The following is an 18,412-nucleotide window of genomic DNA, read 5'->3' on the forward strand; positions in this document are numbered from 1 at the left end:
AACAACTATTTAAAAGAATTTACCATAAACGAAGGTCCAACTTCTAAAATAGATCATACCACGACTATCCTAAAAAAAACCATAATATAGGCTCTTGAATCACAAGATTCGGACCTAAAATGGCAAAGAAATCACCTTCTAAAATTTTCCCAAAAGTTGAGCTCGAAGATGAGCTATAACAGCATTTAAAATACAAAATTTACCTCAAATAGGGATCTCTAATCAGATTCCAACCCCACCAATGTGTTGCCCTAAAAAAATCTCACAACTTAGCCTTTTGAATCACCCAATTTGGAGTTCTATAGGTCAATATATCATATCTTTAAAGTAACACATAAAGGCTGAAATTTGGGCTTTTATAAACAACTAAGTTGATCACTAATAAACCCAAAAATCAGGTCATCAGCTTTGTCTAATTTCTTCAAAGTCTTCGACGTGGTGCTCGGAATCCATTCAGAACATTCAAAATTTTAATCAGAGGTCATCTCAATAAAATGTGAGTCCCACTTCCATCGGCCATTTTAAGTCAAAAATCACAAAAAGGTTCGGAGAAAATATCGGAAACTCATGACACAAAAGAAAGGTCAAACTAGAACAAAATCGATATTTTAGAACTAGCCGCAGACAGAATTCTCATCCGAGCGCGTTTACTTAGAATGTTGACTAAAGTCAAACTTAGCCTTAAGCTTAAAGTTAAAACGCCTAATCGCACCAACTCACACTGAAAACTTCAGGAGTCATGTCGACCGTGCTACTAGCCTAAAATGACCCTTCCGAAGCTGATGGAATCATCAAAATTGGATTCCGATGTAATCTTCTTGAACTTTTGATAGAAAATGATCCTTCAAGGTTCATAAGCTCCAAAAATACGAAGGCTCACACAATAACAAAATGAATGACCAGATGACCGAACTGTCAGTCACATCAAGTCATAAATGACTTTGGATCGCTATAGGAATGCTCCAAATGATGCACTGAAGATAAAACACAAAAATAACAAGAAGGGTCATTACATACGGACCGTTAGTCCTGGCCTTCGTTTGGTTATACAACAACTTATCTAGGGGTCTTTTGGTCCTTTCCCACTTTGTTTAAACATTATGTTACGTACTTTTGACCCTAAATAATCAGATTTTAGTCAGTTTAAGCCTAGAAACATAATTAAAATGTATCCAAGTCAAATCATTAAATCAAAATATAGAAAATTAGTGGCAAGAGAAGAGAAAAAACTCAAGAACCCTAGTTCAAGAACGCTACAAGCCCCAGCAGTTCCAGCCCCGAATCTGAATTATTTTTCCGTTTATTTCATCACCAGGTATGTGGGATTTCATTAGTGGTTTCCTTTCACCCACTGGGTCCCTAGTTTTTCAGTCAGATTCTTGATTTTATTATCATGATTAGACTTACGGTTTCTAGAACTTCAACAGAACTTCATGAACTTATTAGTTATATGTTCCAAATAATATTATCATGTTATAATTCAGCTTATTACATGAATTTCAGAACCCTAGCTTTGAATTTCTTTAGTTCCTGAATTACACATGCTAGGTCAGATATTTCAAACAATTCAGATATACATGCCTCAGTTATAAATGCATAATTACTAGATTAATTGTTGCATTCTAAGTTTGCATGATCAGTTTTGAGCTACCCAGTATTTACAGAAACTCAGACATAATCAGTAAATTTACAAAATCATTGGGAGTAGCATAATACCGAGTTGGACTAGGGTTCAGCGTACCCAATTAGTCCAGAACTACTAGCCTAGTAGGTTGTAAGTTCCCTATGGCCAATCAGTTAAGTGATCACACCAGCATGCCTTTATACCTTTGGCAAGGTATATTGAGTCCTCTCGATGGGGCGTATACATCGAACTCCACATTTAGCTCTTGTGGTTTTATTATCGGTTATTAGTAGCTCCCACAGATCAGTCAGACTCTCTGCATTGACCATTTATCAGTATATTCAGTATTTATTTTCAACATGTTATAAATTGGTCATTGTAATTCAGTTAGCTCAAAATTCAATTTATCATGTAAGATTATTATACTTGCTTTTATGCTTGTTCAGTTATGTTTTGTTTCAGCTTTAATCTATCCTACATGCTCAGTAGCTTTCAAATACTAACGCATACGTGGGCTACATCTTCTTATGATATAGGTTTAGGTTCTCAGCATCCAAATCATGCGTAGATCGATTTTCGATTTCTAGTTCAGTAGATTCAGTGGCGAGTCCTCATTCTTCGAGGACAATAGTCTTGAGTTTATTTCAGTTTTTAGTCATTTAGTTTTAGTTTTTGCTAGATTTAGTTGGGGCTTGTCCCAGTATTTCTAGTCATTCAAAGGGATTATTTCAGACATAGTTAGATTCAGCTTAGCATTGAGTGAATATTTCCTTTGTAATAAAATTATTGTTTTCAAATATCTCAGTTATAGAATATGGGTATTCCCCATATTTTCAAATTTAAATATGATTTAGCTTCCAAATCAGTTTATTATCTTTAGTATGCTCATGATCGTGCCATCAGGGTTAGCTTGGGATCACTTGTGATCCTAGGTTTCGTGTCTGCATCTTAGGGGTAGCTCGGGGTGTGACAAAACTTGGTATCAGAGCACTAGGTTCAAGAGTCATAGGATGTCTGAAAAGCCTCACTAAGTAGAGCCCTTTGCATGGGTGTGAAGTACACCACATCTAATGAGAGGGAGGCTAAAGTGTTTTTGGAAAAAAACATTACTTTCTTGTTACTCTTGTCATGTGTAATGTATGATCAAATTCCATTCTAACTTGACGTTGTGCGCTTAAGATCATGCCTTCTCGTAGAGGTTAGGTATGGAATGCTAATACATGCAATGCTAATGCAGTTCCTCTAGTTCTAGATATGATAGTTCTAATACAAAATTTCAGAACGACAATTTAGCTTTTGGCTCAAAATATGACCAACCAGAACAATTAGCAGGTTTGAGTTCCGACTAATAGAAATGATCGATTAGTGGCAGCTAAAGTGAGTGATTTTGTTAGGATTACTCCTCCTATGTTTTTAGGGTCACAAGTTGGTAAGGACCCATGAAGTTCATTGATGAGGTCAAGAAAATATTTGGTGTGATGCAAATAACTGGTAGTGATAGCTGAAATTGGCATCCTACCAGCTTAAGGATGTGACTCATATATTTGGTGAATTCACTAAGTTTAAAGACAACAGAGACTACTTTGTCTTTTGCAACTCAATATATAACTAAACTTTGGTATTAGTCCATAAATTCTCTTAGAATCTTTCTCAGTCTCTACTCCATTTGGTGACCAAGTTATAGCTAGAGGGGTATACAAAAATTACCCTATCACAGTATCTCAGAAAATCATCTCAACAAATCTAGTAGAGTTAGAAATGGTAGTCTTTGATGTCATTCTAGGCATGGATTGGTTAAACTCATGTTATGCCTCAGTCGATTGTAGAACTAGGGTTGTTCATTTCCAGTTTCCAGGCGAACCAATCCTAGAATGGAAGGGTAGTAGCTTAGCTCTTATGGGTCGATTCATTTCTTACCTTAAGGCCATAAATATAATATCTAAGGGTTATCTTTATTATTTAGTTCGGGCTAAGGATGCTAGCCTTACAACCCCAACTCTTGGGTCAGTTCCAGTAGTTTGTGAATTTCCAAAAATATTTCCAGAAGATCTTCTCGAAGTCTCGAAATCGACTTCGAAATTGATATCCTTCAAGAATAGCTCCAACAAAGATTAAGGAATTGAAAGAGCAGTTGAAAGACCTTCCAAATAAGGGTTTCATTAGACCCACTATTTGACCATGGGATGCACCAGTGTTGTTCGTAAGGAAGAAAGTGTTAGGATCGAATTCACGCACACACACTAGATGAATGAAGAACACAAGAACTTTCAAGAGAAATAGATGAGAGATCTAGAGAGAGAAAGAGAAAACCCATTGTTTCATGGTAAAACCCCGTGAGTAAACATCCACGGCGGTGAGGTATATTTATATTAAAAAATCACAGCATTTTTGGTTACAGAGAATAAATAGGAAAACCTAAAATAGAGAATAAATACGAAAGCCTAAAATAGAGAATAAATAGGAAAGCCTAAACTTAATCAGGCTCCACTATCTAACAATTCTCCCACTTGGAGACTGACTCAGTCATCCAAAAAATACATTCTCAAAAAAAATCTCTTCATCATCAACATCTTTACCACACCACAACATATGTAGCAACAACTACAGAAGACCAACCGAGGTTTTACATAACCTCAGTTTCCCAACATCAACACATTTCATCAACATGTCTGCCGGGTTCTTTACACCTTTTATCTTCTCCAAGCACATATCACCATCCTCCACTGCCCTGCGAGTGAAATGGTATCACCTTCTGATGTGCTTTGTCTTTGAATGATAGACTGGATTTTTCACCAACTGTATGGCACTCTGGCTATCTGAGTAAAGAATCTTCTCGCTCTGCTTCTTGCCCAATTCCTCAAGATAATCTGCCAGCCATATCATCTCTTTCCCACCTTCAGCTACTGCCACATACTCAGCTTCAGTAGATGAAAGAGCAACACACTTTTGAAGCCTGGACATCCAACTCACTGCTGTTCCACCTATGGTGTAAATGTACCCGGACATACTCTTTCTCGAGTCAACATCCCCGCCAAGATCAGCATCCACAAAACCTAGTAGAGTCACCTTGCCTTTGCCAAAACAAAGTGAAGTAGTGGATGTACCTCTCAGATATCTCAGAAGCCACTTCACAGCTTCCCAATGCTCTTTCCCAGGGTTCGCCATGTACCTGCTAACTACTCCCACTACATGTGCTATATCAAGTCTAGTGCAGACCATAGCATACATCAAACTACCAACTGCTGAAGCTTATGGAACAAGTGCTATGTGATCACGCTCCTCGGCAGTCTTGGGTGACTGCTCCTTTGACAATTTAAAGTGATTTGCCAATGGAGTAGTCCTGGGTTTAGCATCATTAACCCTGAATCTGCTCGGCACCTTCTCAATGTACAACTCCTGATATAGATTTAAAGTGCCAGCAGATCTATCCCGAGAAATCCTCATCCCTAAAATCTGCTTCGCTAGACCCAAATCTTTCATCTCAAATGCTGCAGACAACCTTGTCTTCAAATTATTAATCTCCCTCATACTAGATATTGCAATCAACATATCATCCACATACAAGAGTAGAAAGACATATGAATCAGTGTATTTCTTGAAGTAACAACAAGGATCCTTTTCAGCTTTGCAGAATCCACTCTTGGTCATGAAGGAGTCAAACTTTTTGTACCACTGCCTAGGTGTTTGCTTTAGTCCATACAAGCTCCTGGTGAGCTTTCACACCATGTGTTCCTTGCCTGGAACTACAAATCCTTCTGGTTGCTGCATATAGATCTCTTTGTCCAGATCTCCATGTAAAAACGCTGTTTTTACATCCATTTGCTCTAGATGCAAATTTTCCGATGCAACAATACTCAAAAGAATTCGAATAGAGGTTAACTTCACAACAGGAGAGAATATTTCAGCATAATCAATATCTTTCCTTTGTGAATATCCTTTAACCACTAAACGAGCCTTGAACCTTCTTTTGCCATCTGGTTCAGTCTTGAATCCGAACACCCACTTGTTCAGCAAAACTCTCTTCCCTGCAGATAACTCAGTCAACACCCATGTGTCATTCTTCTCAAGTGACCTCATCTCATCATTCATGGCTTGCTCCCACTTGATCGAATCCTTCACCTGTAGGGCCTCATCAAAAGACTCTGGTTCCCCCCCATCAGTGAGTAATAGATAGTGTAATGAAGGTGAATACCTATCTGTTGCCCTGATGGATCTGGATGATCTTCTTAACACCTGCTCAGGTGTAACTTGCTCCACTTCAGATTCTTCAGTAGGAGTTGGTTGAGTATCTGCTTCGACATCTCTGGAGTTACTCTTCTCAAACTCAACCTCAACTCCCACTTGCTTTGTAATCTCTAAAACCTTCTACTCTATGTCCTTGTACAGGACAAACTCATCAAATGTCACGTCACAATGTCTCAGAATCCTTCTGTTCTTGTCATCCCAAAACCTGTAACCAAACAAATCAGAACCATATCCTATGAAGTAACACTTCACAGCCTTAGCATCAAGCTTGTCTCTCTTTTCTGGATCAACATGAACATAAGCAGTGTAACAAAAAGTCCTCAAGTGTGAGTACTTGAGTTCTTTTCCTGTGCACACCTCTTTTGGAATCTTGAACCCTAGAGGAACTGATGGTCCCCTGTTGATCAAGTATGAAGCTGTGCTCACAGCATCCGCCCAAAGTGTTTTGGGCAGCCCACAGTGTATCCTCATACTCCTTGCATGCTCATTCATTGTTCTGTTCATCCTCTCAACAATTCCATTCTGCCTTGCCTGACCAGGAACTGTTCTCATCAATCTGATTCACTCAGCTGCACAGAATGCCTTGAACTCTAATTTTTCATACTCTCCTCAATTCTCAGATCTTAGGCATTTGACTTTCAAACCGGTCTGATTCTGAACTTCAGCTTTTCACTTCTTGAAAGTTTCAAACATATCTGACTTATGCTTCAAGAAGTAAACCTATACCTTTCTGCTGAAATCATCAATGAAGGTAACATAGAATCTGGATCGTCCAAGTGATGATACTGGAGATGGTCCCCAAACATCTGTATGAACCATTTCCAACCGCACTTTCTTTGGCTCTTTAGGAGTCTTTGTGAAGCTTACTCTTTTTTGTTTGCCCATAACACAGCTCTCGCAAAGACCTATATCAACAGACTTCAGACCCTCTAATGCTCCTTTTGCAACCAGCATCTTCATTCCTTTAGTACTCATGTGTCCATTCCTTTAGTACTCATGTGTCCAAGTCTCTTGTGCCACAGACATGAACCTGAAGCACCTTCAGCAACAATGGCCATGTTTATACACCCTGCAGTGGTGTACAAGGTTCCAGATTTGGTGCCACGAGCTACTACCATAGCACCTTTCACAATCTTCCACGAACCTTTCCTAAACTCTACTGCATATCCCGTGCTATCTAACTAACCAACAGAGATCAGATTTTTCTTGATCCCAGGAATATATCTGACATCCTCCATTATCCACTGGTTTCCCAAGGTTGTCTTTACGCAAACATACCCCTTTCCTTTAATCTCTAAGGCTTTATTGTCAACAAGATATACTTTTCCAAAATTTCAAAATTTGAAATTTTGAAACAACTCTTTGCTTGGAGACGAATGGAATGATGCATAAGAATCCATAATCCATGATTCAACCGGGCTGTTCACACTAAGGATTAGAGCATCCCCAGTGTCCTCTGCTGAATTTATAGAATCATTGCCATCTTCAAATTTCTGATTATGTTTCTTCTTTGGCTTTGTACAGTTCATCCGAAAGTGCCCTCTTTCTCCACAATTCCAACAAGTCACATTTGATCTGTTCAGTGATTTCCCTCGATTCTTTGATTTTGATCGACCATGTTGATTTTGGCCTTTCTTCTTACTTCTCCCCCTTCGATCAACGCTGAGAGCACTTCCCGATGAATCTCGCACTTCTCGTTTGCGAATACTTTCGCTAAGAACAACATCACGGATTTCATCAAACTTCAGTTTCTCAGATCCATGGGAACTACTAATCGCAGCAACAAAAGTATCCCAAGACTCGGGCAGAGATGACATCAAAATCAACGCCTTAATTTCATCTTCAAAATTAATATCCACAAAATTGAGTTGACTCACAATCATATTGAACTCGTTTATATGATCAGAAACGGATCTAGTTTCAGACATCTGTAAATTGAACAATATACGCATCAAATATACCTTGTTCATAGCCGATGGTTTTTCTTACATGTTCGACAGTGACTTCAACAGACCGGACGTAGTCTTCTCCTTCATGATGTTGAACGCCATGTTTCTTGACAAAGTCAACCGAATCAACCCTAGAGCCTGGCGATCCTTGAGTTCCCACTTATCCTCCGTCATGGATTCCGGATTCACCCCAGTCAACGGTTCGTAAAGATCTTTCTGCTACATATAATCTTCAATCTGCATCTTCCAGAAACTGAAATCGGATCCATCAAACTTCTCGATTCCAAGCTTTGAACTATCCATCTTCTGTGATCGTGTTGAATCTCCTTAGCTGTGATACAAGTTGTTAGGATCGAATTCACGCACACACATTAGATGAATGAAGAACACAAGAACCTTCACGAGAAAGAGATGAGAGATCTAGAAGAGAAAGAGAAAACCCAATGTTCATGGTAAAACCCCGTGAGTAAACTTCCACGGTGGTGAGGTATATTTATATTAATAAATCACAGCATTTTTGTTTACAGAGAATAAATAGGAAAACCTAAAATAGAGAATAAATAGGAAAACCTAAAATAGAGAATAAATAGGAAAACCTAAAATAGAGAATAAATAGGAAAACCTAAAATTAATAAGGCTCCACTACCTAACAGAATGATTGTTCTCTCAGAATGTGCATTGACTATAGACAGTTGAAAAAGGTCACAATCAAGAATAAGTATCCCATCCCCATTATTGGTGATTTGTTTGATCAACTTCAAGGGCTATCCATTCTCAAAGATAGACCTCAGATCAGGTTATCATCAGTTCAGAGTCAAAGAGAGTGACATTCCAAAAACAACCTTCAGAACTCGGTATGGTCATTATGAATTTGTAGTTATGTCATTTGGACTAACTAATGCTCCTGCAGCTTTCATTGATTTGATGAAAGGAGTTTTCAAAAAGTACCTAGACTTGTTCGTCATCTTTATTGATGATATCCTCATTTACTCTAGGAGTGAGGAACAACATCTAAGTCATTTGAGAGTTGCTTTGCAGACTCTCAACGATCGCCAATTATTCGCTAAATTTAGTAAATGTGAGTTTTAGTTGCAATCTGTTTCTTTTCTTGGTCACATTGTATCTAGCCAAGGGATCCGAGTGGATTCATAGAAGATATAAGCAGTGAAACAGTGGCCCAGACCTACCTTTGCTACAGATATAAGAAGTTTCTTAGCTCTAGCAGCTTATTATAGAAGGTTTGTGGAAAGATCCATCCATAGCCTCACCATTGACTAGGTTGACTCAGAAGATGGTCAAGTTCCATTGTTCAGATGATTGTGAGGAAAGCTTCGCAGAATTGAAAACTAGATTGACTACAACTCCTTTCTTGACTCTACCAGAGGGTTCAGATGGTTATGTGATCTATTGTGATGCATCCATAGTTGGCCTAGGTTGTGTGTTTATGCAGCGAGGTAATGTGATAGCTTATGCCTCTACACATCTTAAGGCGCATGGGAAGAACTATCCAACACATGACCTCGATCTTACATCGTGGTGTTTGCAATCAATATATGGAGACACTATTTGTATGGTGTCCATGTAGATGTGTTCACCGATCATAAGAGCCTTCAGTATGTGTTAACCTAGAAAGAGTTGAATCTTCGCCAGAGGAGATGGCTTGAGTTCCTTAAGGATTACGATATGAGTGTGCATTATCATACTGGTAAGGTGAATGTAGTAGCCGATGCTTTTAGTAGATTATATATGGGTAGTGTAGCCCATGTTAAGGAAGAAACAAAGGATATAGTGAAGAATGTTCACAGGCTTGCTCGCGTAGGAGTTCGCCTTATGAGCATATCAGACAGTGGTGTAACAGTTCAAAATGAGACAGAATCGTCTTTGGTAGTAGAGGTTAAGGAGAAGAAAGACAGTGATCCAATCTTGCTTGAACTTAAAGGTGCAGTCCATAATCAAAGAGTAGAGGTTTTCTCCCAAGGGATAGATGGTGTACTTCACTACAAGGGTAGATTGTGTATTCTTAATGTTGGCGAGTGGACGCAACATATTCTTGCAGAATCCCATTACTCTCGATATTCTATTCATTCAGGTTCCACTAAGATATACCGCGATCTGCAAGAAGTCTATTAGTGGAATGACATGAAGAGGGATATAGCAGACTTTGTGAGTAAGTGCCCTAATTGCCAGCAAGTCAATGTAGAACATCAGAAACCACGGGGTATGACTCAAGAGATCAATTTTCCTACTGTGAAGTGGGATGTGATACATATAAACTTCATCACATGATTACCGCGTACTCGCAGTCAGCATGACTCTATTTCGGTGATAGTTGATAAGATGATTAAGACTTCTCGCTTCTTGGTGCTCAAGACTACATATTCGTTAGAAGACTATACAAGGCTTTACATTAAAGAGATTATGAGCTTACATGGGGTTCCTTTGTCTATCATCTCAGATAGAGGTCCTCGGTTTACCTCTCCTTTCTAGAAGTTATTTCAGAAAGTTCTTGGTAATTAAGTTAACCTTAGTACAACATTTCATCCACAAACACATGGGCTGGCATAGCGTACCACTCAGACCTTAGAGGATATGTTGAGAGCTTGTGTGATCGATTTCAAAAGTAGTTGGGATGATCACCTTTCTCTTATTGAGTTTTCCTACAAAAATAACTATTATTTCAGCATTCAGATGACCCCTTATAAGGATTTATATGGGCGTAGATGTAGATATCCTATTGGTTGATTTAGAGTAGGTGGAGCAGCTTTCATAGGGCCAGATTCAGTCCTTTATGCTATGGAGAAAGTGCAACTCATTAGAGATAGACTTAAGACAACCTAAAGTCATCAGAAATATTATGCAGATGTAAGGAGAAGGGAGCTAGAGTTCCAAGTTGATGATTGAATTTTTCTGAACGTCTCACCTATGAAAGAAGTGATTAGATTTGGAAAGAAATGAAAGTTCAGTCCTAGATATGTAGGCCCTTACAGGATCTTGAAAAGGGTTGGCAAGGTGGCATATGAGTTAGAGTTGCGAGCAGAATTAGCAGCAGTTTATCTGGTCTTCCACATCTCACTCTTGAAGAAGTGTGTGGGTGACCCAACCTCTATAGTGCCATTAGAGAGTGTGCCAGTGAAAGATAGTATTTCTTATGAGGATGTACCAATTAAGATTCTTGACCGTCAAGTCAGAAGGTTGAGAAATAAATAAGTCGCTTTAGTCAAGGTTTTGTGGAGGAGTCTGTCCGTAGAGGGAGCCACTTTGGAAGCAGAAGAAGCCATGGAATTCAAGTATCCTCACCTCTTTCCTTCTGATTTCACTCTAGCTAGAGGTAATAGTTCCTCTTCATTTTTCCAGTCATTAATGCGTTCAGTCTTAGAATCATGTTCCCTTAGTTTTTACTTGCCTTTTCAGCGTATTTGCATGTTATTGGAACTCAATTAAGTCAGAAACTCAGTTTTCAGTGTTTAGTCGTTGGGTTTGCATCTCTCTCCCTCTATTTTAGCTAGTTTAGTCTTTATTCGATGACGAATGTTCCCAGGGGGGAGATAATGTAACACCTCGTAGACAAAAAAGACCAAAAAGCTTTACAGAGAAAAAAAATCTTCAAGCACAACGAACGGTGGAATCGATGGATCGTATCTTAACCCACGGTCCATCCTGTACAACTGTTGATGGGATCAGTGACTCCCAAAAACTTAGCTAGAAAAAAATTAGCTAAATCTTGATCGACGGACGGATCGTAGTCCGTGACCGTTGATTGAGACCCCCATTCACCCTCTCTCTGACAAGAGCTATGGATGACCACCACGGTCCGTAGGTCTGACCGTAGGTGGAATATTTGCAGACAATTAAGGGAAAATGTAGTTGGGTCAACTTCAAATGGTCATAACTCTTAGCACAAAATGAATTAGGTGTCTCATGACTTACCCACAGATAAATAATTGAATTATATTTCTATAGCCGCCAACCTTGATAAAATCAGACCTCCAAGTAATAAGTTATGCCCATTTTTGCAAAAGCCTATCGAATAGGCCCAATCGATGGACCCAACAATGGACTGTCAGTCCTGGCCGTCGTTTGTTCCGACAACAACTTACCCAAGGGTCTTTTGGTCTTTTCTCACTTCGTTTAAACCTTAAGTTATGTTGTTTTGACCCGAAAAATAAGATTTTAGTCAGTTTAAGCCTAGAAACATAATTAAAATATATCCAAGTCAAATCATTAAATCAAAACTTAAAAAATTAGAAGCAAGAGAGGAGAAAAATCTCAAGAATCCTAGTTCAAGAATGTCACAAGCTCAAGCAGTTCCAGCCCCAAAACTTAAGAATTTTTCCGTGGATTTCATCACCAGGTATGTGGAATTTCAATAGTGGGTTCCTTTCACCAATTGGGTCCCTAGTTTTCAATCAGATTCTTGATTCGATTATCATGATTAGACCTAGGGTTTCTAGAACTTCATGAACTTATTAGTTATATGTTCTAAATTAGATTATCATGTTATTATTCAGTTTATTGCATGAATTTCAGAACTCTAGCTTTATATTTTTTTAGTTCTTGAATTACACATGCTCGGTCAGATATTTCAAACATTACAGATATACATGCCTTAGTTATAAATGCATAACTACCAGATTAATTGTTGCATTCTCAGTTTACATGTTTAGTTTTGAGATATCCATTAGTCCCAAATTTACTAGTCTAGTAGGTTGAAAGTCCGTCTGTGGGCAATCATTTTAATGATCACGCCAGCATACCTTTATACCTTTGGCAGCGTATATTGGGTCCTCTCGGTGGACCGTATACATCAGACTCCACATTTAGCTCATGTGGTTTTATCATCGGTTATTAGTAGCTCCCACAGTTCAGTTAGACTCTCTACTTTGACCACTTATCAGTATATTCAGTATTGGGTTTCAGCATGTTATAAATTTGTCATTGCATCTAGTTAGCTCAGAAATCAACATATCATATTCAGATTATTATAATTGTTTTTGTTCGTGTTCAATCTGTTCATTTCAGCTTTATTTTTTCCTACATGCTCAGTACCTTTAAGTACTGACGCATACGTGCACTACACCTTCTCGTGATGTAGGTTTTGGTTCTCCGCATCCATATCACGCATCCGATCTCCAGTTCAGCAGAGTTAGTGCTGAGCCCTCATTCTTAAAGGGCAACAGTTATGAGTTTTATATTAGTCTTTAGTCATTTAGTTTTAGTTATTGGTTGATTTAGTTGGGGCTTGTCCCATTATTTCTAGTTTAGTTTAGAAGCTTATTTCAGACATAGTTAGATTCATCTTCGTATTGAATTAATATTTCCTTTCTATTAAACTCATTGTTTTCAAATATCTCAGTTATAGAATATGAGTATTTCCCATCTTTTCAGATTTAATTATGATTTAGATTCCGCATCAGTTTATCATCTTTAGTATGCTCATGATCATGTCAGCAAGGTTATCTTGGAATCACTTGTAGTCCTAGGTTCCGTGTCTGCGTCTCGGTGGTAGATCGGGGCGTAACAATTTCACCAATATATATTATTATCATCCAACTTAACAAACATATTGACCCATGTCAGAATCACACCTTTTAATAAATCAAAATGGTAATTAATATATACATATCATAATAGGTATATTAGGATTAAGAATATAAGTACATTTAATAGTTTAGAGAATAAGACTTTGTCAGTCAGTCTAAAATAACTATCTCTAGTCGGTCCCGCTCAATACATACAAAATGTACTAGCACAAGAAGTTGGAACTATACCGTTCCGATAATCTAGATAAATTACATATAATGTTGTGCTACAATCGTGCCCAATGACATGTCCAATTTCAATCATAGATTGTGAACCAAAAGTTTTATACTTATAAGAACCGATGATTTAATCCTCTATGTATAAGCTAAAACTCTACACACCAAATCATCTACTATATCAGTAAATATACACTATAAACGAATATATGATTTATTAAAATTGAACAGATATTTATTCTCAAATAAATATTATTTCTTAACACATGGTTAATATCTATATCCCAACAGACTTATCATTCAACAGTTAATTATCCTCCCTCTCAAGCTCTAAGATTAAAAACTTAATATCATCAAGCAAGTCAAACTTGTGAAGGATGTAAAAAATTAATAAATAAAGGAAATTAAAACAACTTATATACAAAATTACTATTAGATGAACATTGACAACAAATAATGTGTTTTAATTTTCTATTTTAAAAAAGATATATATTTTGTGGCAATTATACTGTAGATTGATTTTTATTTTAGCGGTAATATTTATTATTGAAAAAATATAACAGCAATTGAGAAAATAATATTGCATCCAAATTAGCTATGGCTTTTAGTGGCATTTGTAAGTGCTTCTTATAAAATTTCATACATATTATTATCACCAGATGTAATATAAAAATAATTATATTATTATTGTTAATTAATTGACAAAAATACTCTATTGACGAAATTTAGTTAATAAATTATCACTTAATTTCATATTTATTTTCATAGTCTCAATTATGTTATACCTTTTAAATTTTGAGATTCAAACAAATTTATATTCGATCATAATCTTTTCATATATCTTTTAAATATTTTAAATTGACAATTATTATGTCTTATATTATTTTGTACGTAGGTTCCAAAATATAAACTTATTCCAAAAAATTTAAAGATTTGATACTCAAATTTAAGATAAAATTAGATTTTTTGACTCTCAAAAAGCGAAAAAATATTATATAAATTGTGACATGATTTTTTGTCAAGTCTTTTAAAATCATATAATAAAAATACAAGTTAGTTCGCCTATACATATGTTAGGCCATTTATGATAAAGAAAATGACACGTCTAGTATTTTCGAGATGGAATATAAATGAGAATAAGTAGGTAAGTCTTTTTTTAAATTTCAATCTATTCTCTCCTTTTAAATCTTTTCTATCTAAGATGAACAAATTAAAGTATATATGCTACCTATACTCATATTATTGTACTAACTTTTTATAGTTAGTAGTACAATTTAAAATACCAAAAGTCATCTATATAAGGCATAATACATAAATATGTCCTTTAACTTAGTCTCATTTTACATTTATACCTTTAAATTTTGAGTTGCACAATTAGACAGTTAAACTTGTATAAAGTTGAACAAATATACACATGAGTCATGTGTGACCTGATACACATAAGACACCATATTGGACTCAAATTACCATGGAGGATGTCACGTAATTCACGTGTCTTTTTTCTTCAAACTTATGCAAATTTGAATATCAACATGTGCATACTCAAAGTTGGAGAGCATAAATGTATAAAACGAAAGTTAAATGGTTTATTCATGTATTGTGCCTCTATATAAATTGCTAAAGACTAAAGTTCACCAGCCAAATCTTGGTAAGGGTCCTACCTACACCATAGGCTTATGACTGTAGCAACTATATATGTTAGTTTCTTATTCATAAACTTAGATGAAACAAGAAAACAGAAGTTAAAGGGAATATGTATATTCTTATTAACTATGTCGTCTATATCTGCTCCACGATTCAATTATTGTTTTCTCCTGGTTGGGTGTGATAGTGATAATTGTAATATTCATATATATCAATTATACAAATAGAAAAGATAAGGTTTCCACCGCCTTGCTAAATGAAAAAAGGTTGATGGATATACCACCTCCATACTTCTTAGAGAGAATATATAATTGAGATTCGAAAGAACAAGATTCACAAAAAAAAAAAATAGGGTAAATGTGATACCAAAATAAGTAATACAATAATATTGATGAAAATCTAGTAGTGTCAAAAGACTACTATTCTTTTATAAGAAACAACACTCTTTTAATTCTTACAACTCACAATAATATTACTTCACACTTTTTTCTCATAAACTAAGAAATAACTGATGGATTACTCTCTCTACTATCTATTGCTTCTCTATTTTTTATGGCTTCGAGTATTTAATTACAACTCTATTTATAGAGTTTTGAACCTCTTGATTACATCATTTGTGACATAAATATGGTATTCAATTTCCACAATGTTTTGCTGCCAAACTCTATCAAAACTCTACCAAATTTTAATTACCAACTTTCACAAATGTGACTTCCAACTTCACATTTGTGGCTAGTAATTTCAACAAGTGTGGCTATTAAATTAGTTGTTGAAAAGATTTTAATCCCACAAACCTCTCTCTTAATTTTGATTTTTCTTCTCCAAGTCTTGATCTCGATCTCTGAAAATCTTCAAAATTGAGAGGTTTTGCTAAGATATCCTCAACTAGATAATGAGATTTCCAATACTTGAGTTCTACCTCTTTCTTGGCAATGCATTCTCAATATTATTGATAAATTGTGTCTATGTTCTTGCTATGATCATGATACACTAGATTCTTTGACAGTGCTTACGCTTTTATCAACAAAAATCATGTGGCTTCAATTTATGACAAATTGAATTCCTTCAACAATCTCCTCAACCAAATTGCATGACACATACCTGATGTTGTTGCTACATATTCAATTTCACAAGTCGAGAGAGTAACAATTGATTATTTCTTTGAACTCTAAGAAATAAGACAACCACCCAAGAAAAACACAAAAGAAAATGTGTTTTTTCTAGCATCAACATCTCCCATATAATCACTATCACAATATCTCACAAGATTAAAATCATTAGAAGAAGAATAAATTAGCCCAAGGTCGATTGTACCTTTTAGGTAACTTAGAATTCTTTTAGCGACTATCAAGTGAGTAGAGGTAGGATCTTTCATGAAGCGACATACTACTTCAACCGCAAAGAATATATCTTTTCTCTGACATGTCAAGTACCTTAGACTTCCTACAAGACTTTTGAACGTGTGGAGTCCACCCTTTCTCCATCATCAAACTCAGAAAAATTTATTCCACTTTTCATAGGGGTGTTCATAGGGTTATAATCAAACATGTTAAACTTTTTCAACATCACGACTCACTACAACCTTGTTATTGCTTGGATTGTATAATTTATAGCCTTTTGAACTCTCATCATAGCCAACAAACACATACTTCACACTATAATCATCAAGTTTAGTTCAACCTTCGTGTGAAAAATGGTCATAGCCTATGATCCTAAAGATTCTCAAGTTCTTGACACTTGGCTTTATTTCGCTCCATGTTTCTTGAGGTGTTTGATCTCGCACATTTTTTTGTTGGAGACCTATTGCTCAAATAATGCACAAGAAATAGGTTTGGCCTGATATTCTTTTGGTAGATGTTTAATTTTCAATGTAAATATATCCATATTAAGAATCGTTCTATTCTTTCATTCTGCAACTCCATTTTGTTAGGGTGAGTAAGGTACCGTTTCAGGGCAACGAATTGCATGAGATTGACAAAAGTTAATAAATTCTTTTGAAGTGAATTTACCCGCTCTATCGTATATTAATGATTATTTCATATCCACTTCCCTTTTCTACAAGAGCTATGAAATTTTTAAAGTCAACAAAAATATCACAGTTTTGCTTTAAGAAGTATACCCAAGTCTTTATACTAAAATCATCAATAAAGAGCAAGAAGTACTTTCTTTTATCAAAAGAAGGTCAATCAATTGGACACACACATAGGTGTGTACAAGTTGGAGTGAATAACTTATTTTTTATGTAGTCTCCTTTAGAAAACTCATCCTTGCATGTTGTCCAAAAAGACAAGCTTCACACAACTAATTTGGATTGGTTGATTAACAAAATCCCATCAACCATATTGTTGTCTCCCATTGATTTGAGTGCTTCAAAGTTCAAGTTCCCAAATCTCATATGCCAACACCATGATTCATCTTGCACATTGACCTTCAAACATTTTGCATCGGTGGTTTTAAGATTGAAAGGGAACAACCTATTCTTTGCCATATGCACTTTAGCAATAATGTTATTTGAATCTATAAAATAAATATGCATATTTTTCATATGAACATTATATACTTTTGCAAGAAGTTGACCCAAACTCAAAATATTAATTTTGGCGCATGATAATCATTGTTAATCAATTTATGGCCACCGTCTTCACAAGATATCAAAATTGTACCTATCCCTTCAATTTGGATCTTTGAGGTACCTCCAAAAGATATGTTACCTTTCACCCTCTTCTTTATATCCACAAAATTATCTTTGTGCCCACACATATAATTTCTTTCTTCATTATAAAGACACCATGAACTACAATCATCTATATCTTCTTCTGTGTGTGCTGATAGTATTGTTGACTCATCTCGTCTTTATTGTTGTTAACAAGATTAACTATCTCTTCAACATTACTAGGACATTTAAAAGAGTAAACTCTAATTTTATGAAAGTTATAACACTCAATTTTTGATTTTTCATACCTTATTTCATTTGTTTCTTGATAGGCTTCGCGTCCTCTACCTCCTCGTTGACCACGACCACGACCTGTGAATAACTGGTGACTCTTATCTTCATTGTTGAATTTATTGGTATAACTTCATCTCTTCCACAGCCTCCACGGCCTCTCCATTGTCCATTTTCTTTGTAACTCTTCTCACCTTTAAATTCGTTAAAGGATGCATGAGTTTTAAGAAGTTTCTCTAGTGACTCTTTT

The 18,412-nt window shown here is 36.1% G+C and overlaps 1 protein-coding gene across 1 annotated transcript; it reads left to right on the forward strand.

The window, feature by feature from the left end:
• Positions 1–9,501: 9,501 nt before the first annotated feature.
• LOC138346189 (uncharacterized) lies at positions 9,502–9,948 on the forward strand. The gene has a single exon (XM_069294746.1). The coding sequence runs from the start codon at positions 9,502–9,504 to the stop codon at positions 9,946–9,948; it is 447 nt and encodes a 148-aa protein (XP_069150847.1).
• Positions 9,949–18,412: the final 8,464 nt, after the last annotated feature.

This window comes from Solanum lycopersicum, chromosome 1, assembly GCF_036512215.1.
Source record: "Solanum lycopersicum chromosome 1, SLM_r2.1".
Classification (NCBI taxonomy): Eukaryota; Viridiplantae; Streptophyta; class Magnoliopsida; order Solanales; family Solanaceae; genus Solanum; species Solanum lycopersicum.

What these genes read in the sequence shown, in the direction of transcription:
- LOC138346189 (XM_069294746.1), top strand. Translation starts at nt 9,502, where the DNA reads ATGAGTGTGCATTATCATACTGGTAAGGTGAATGTAGTAGCCGATGCT.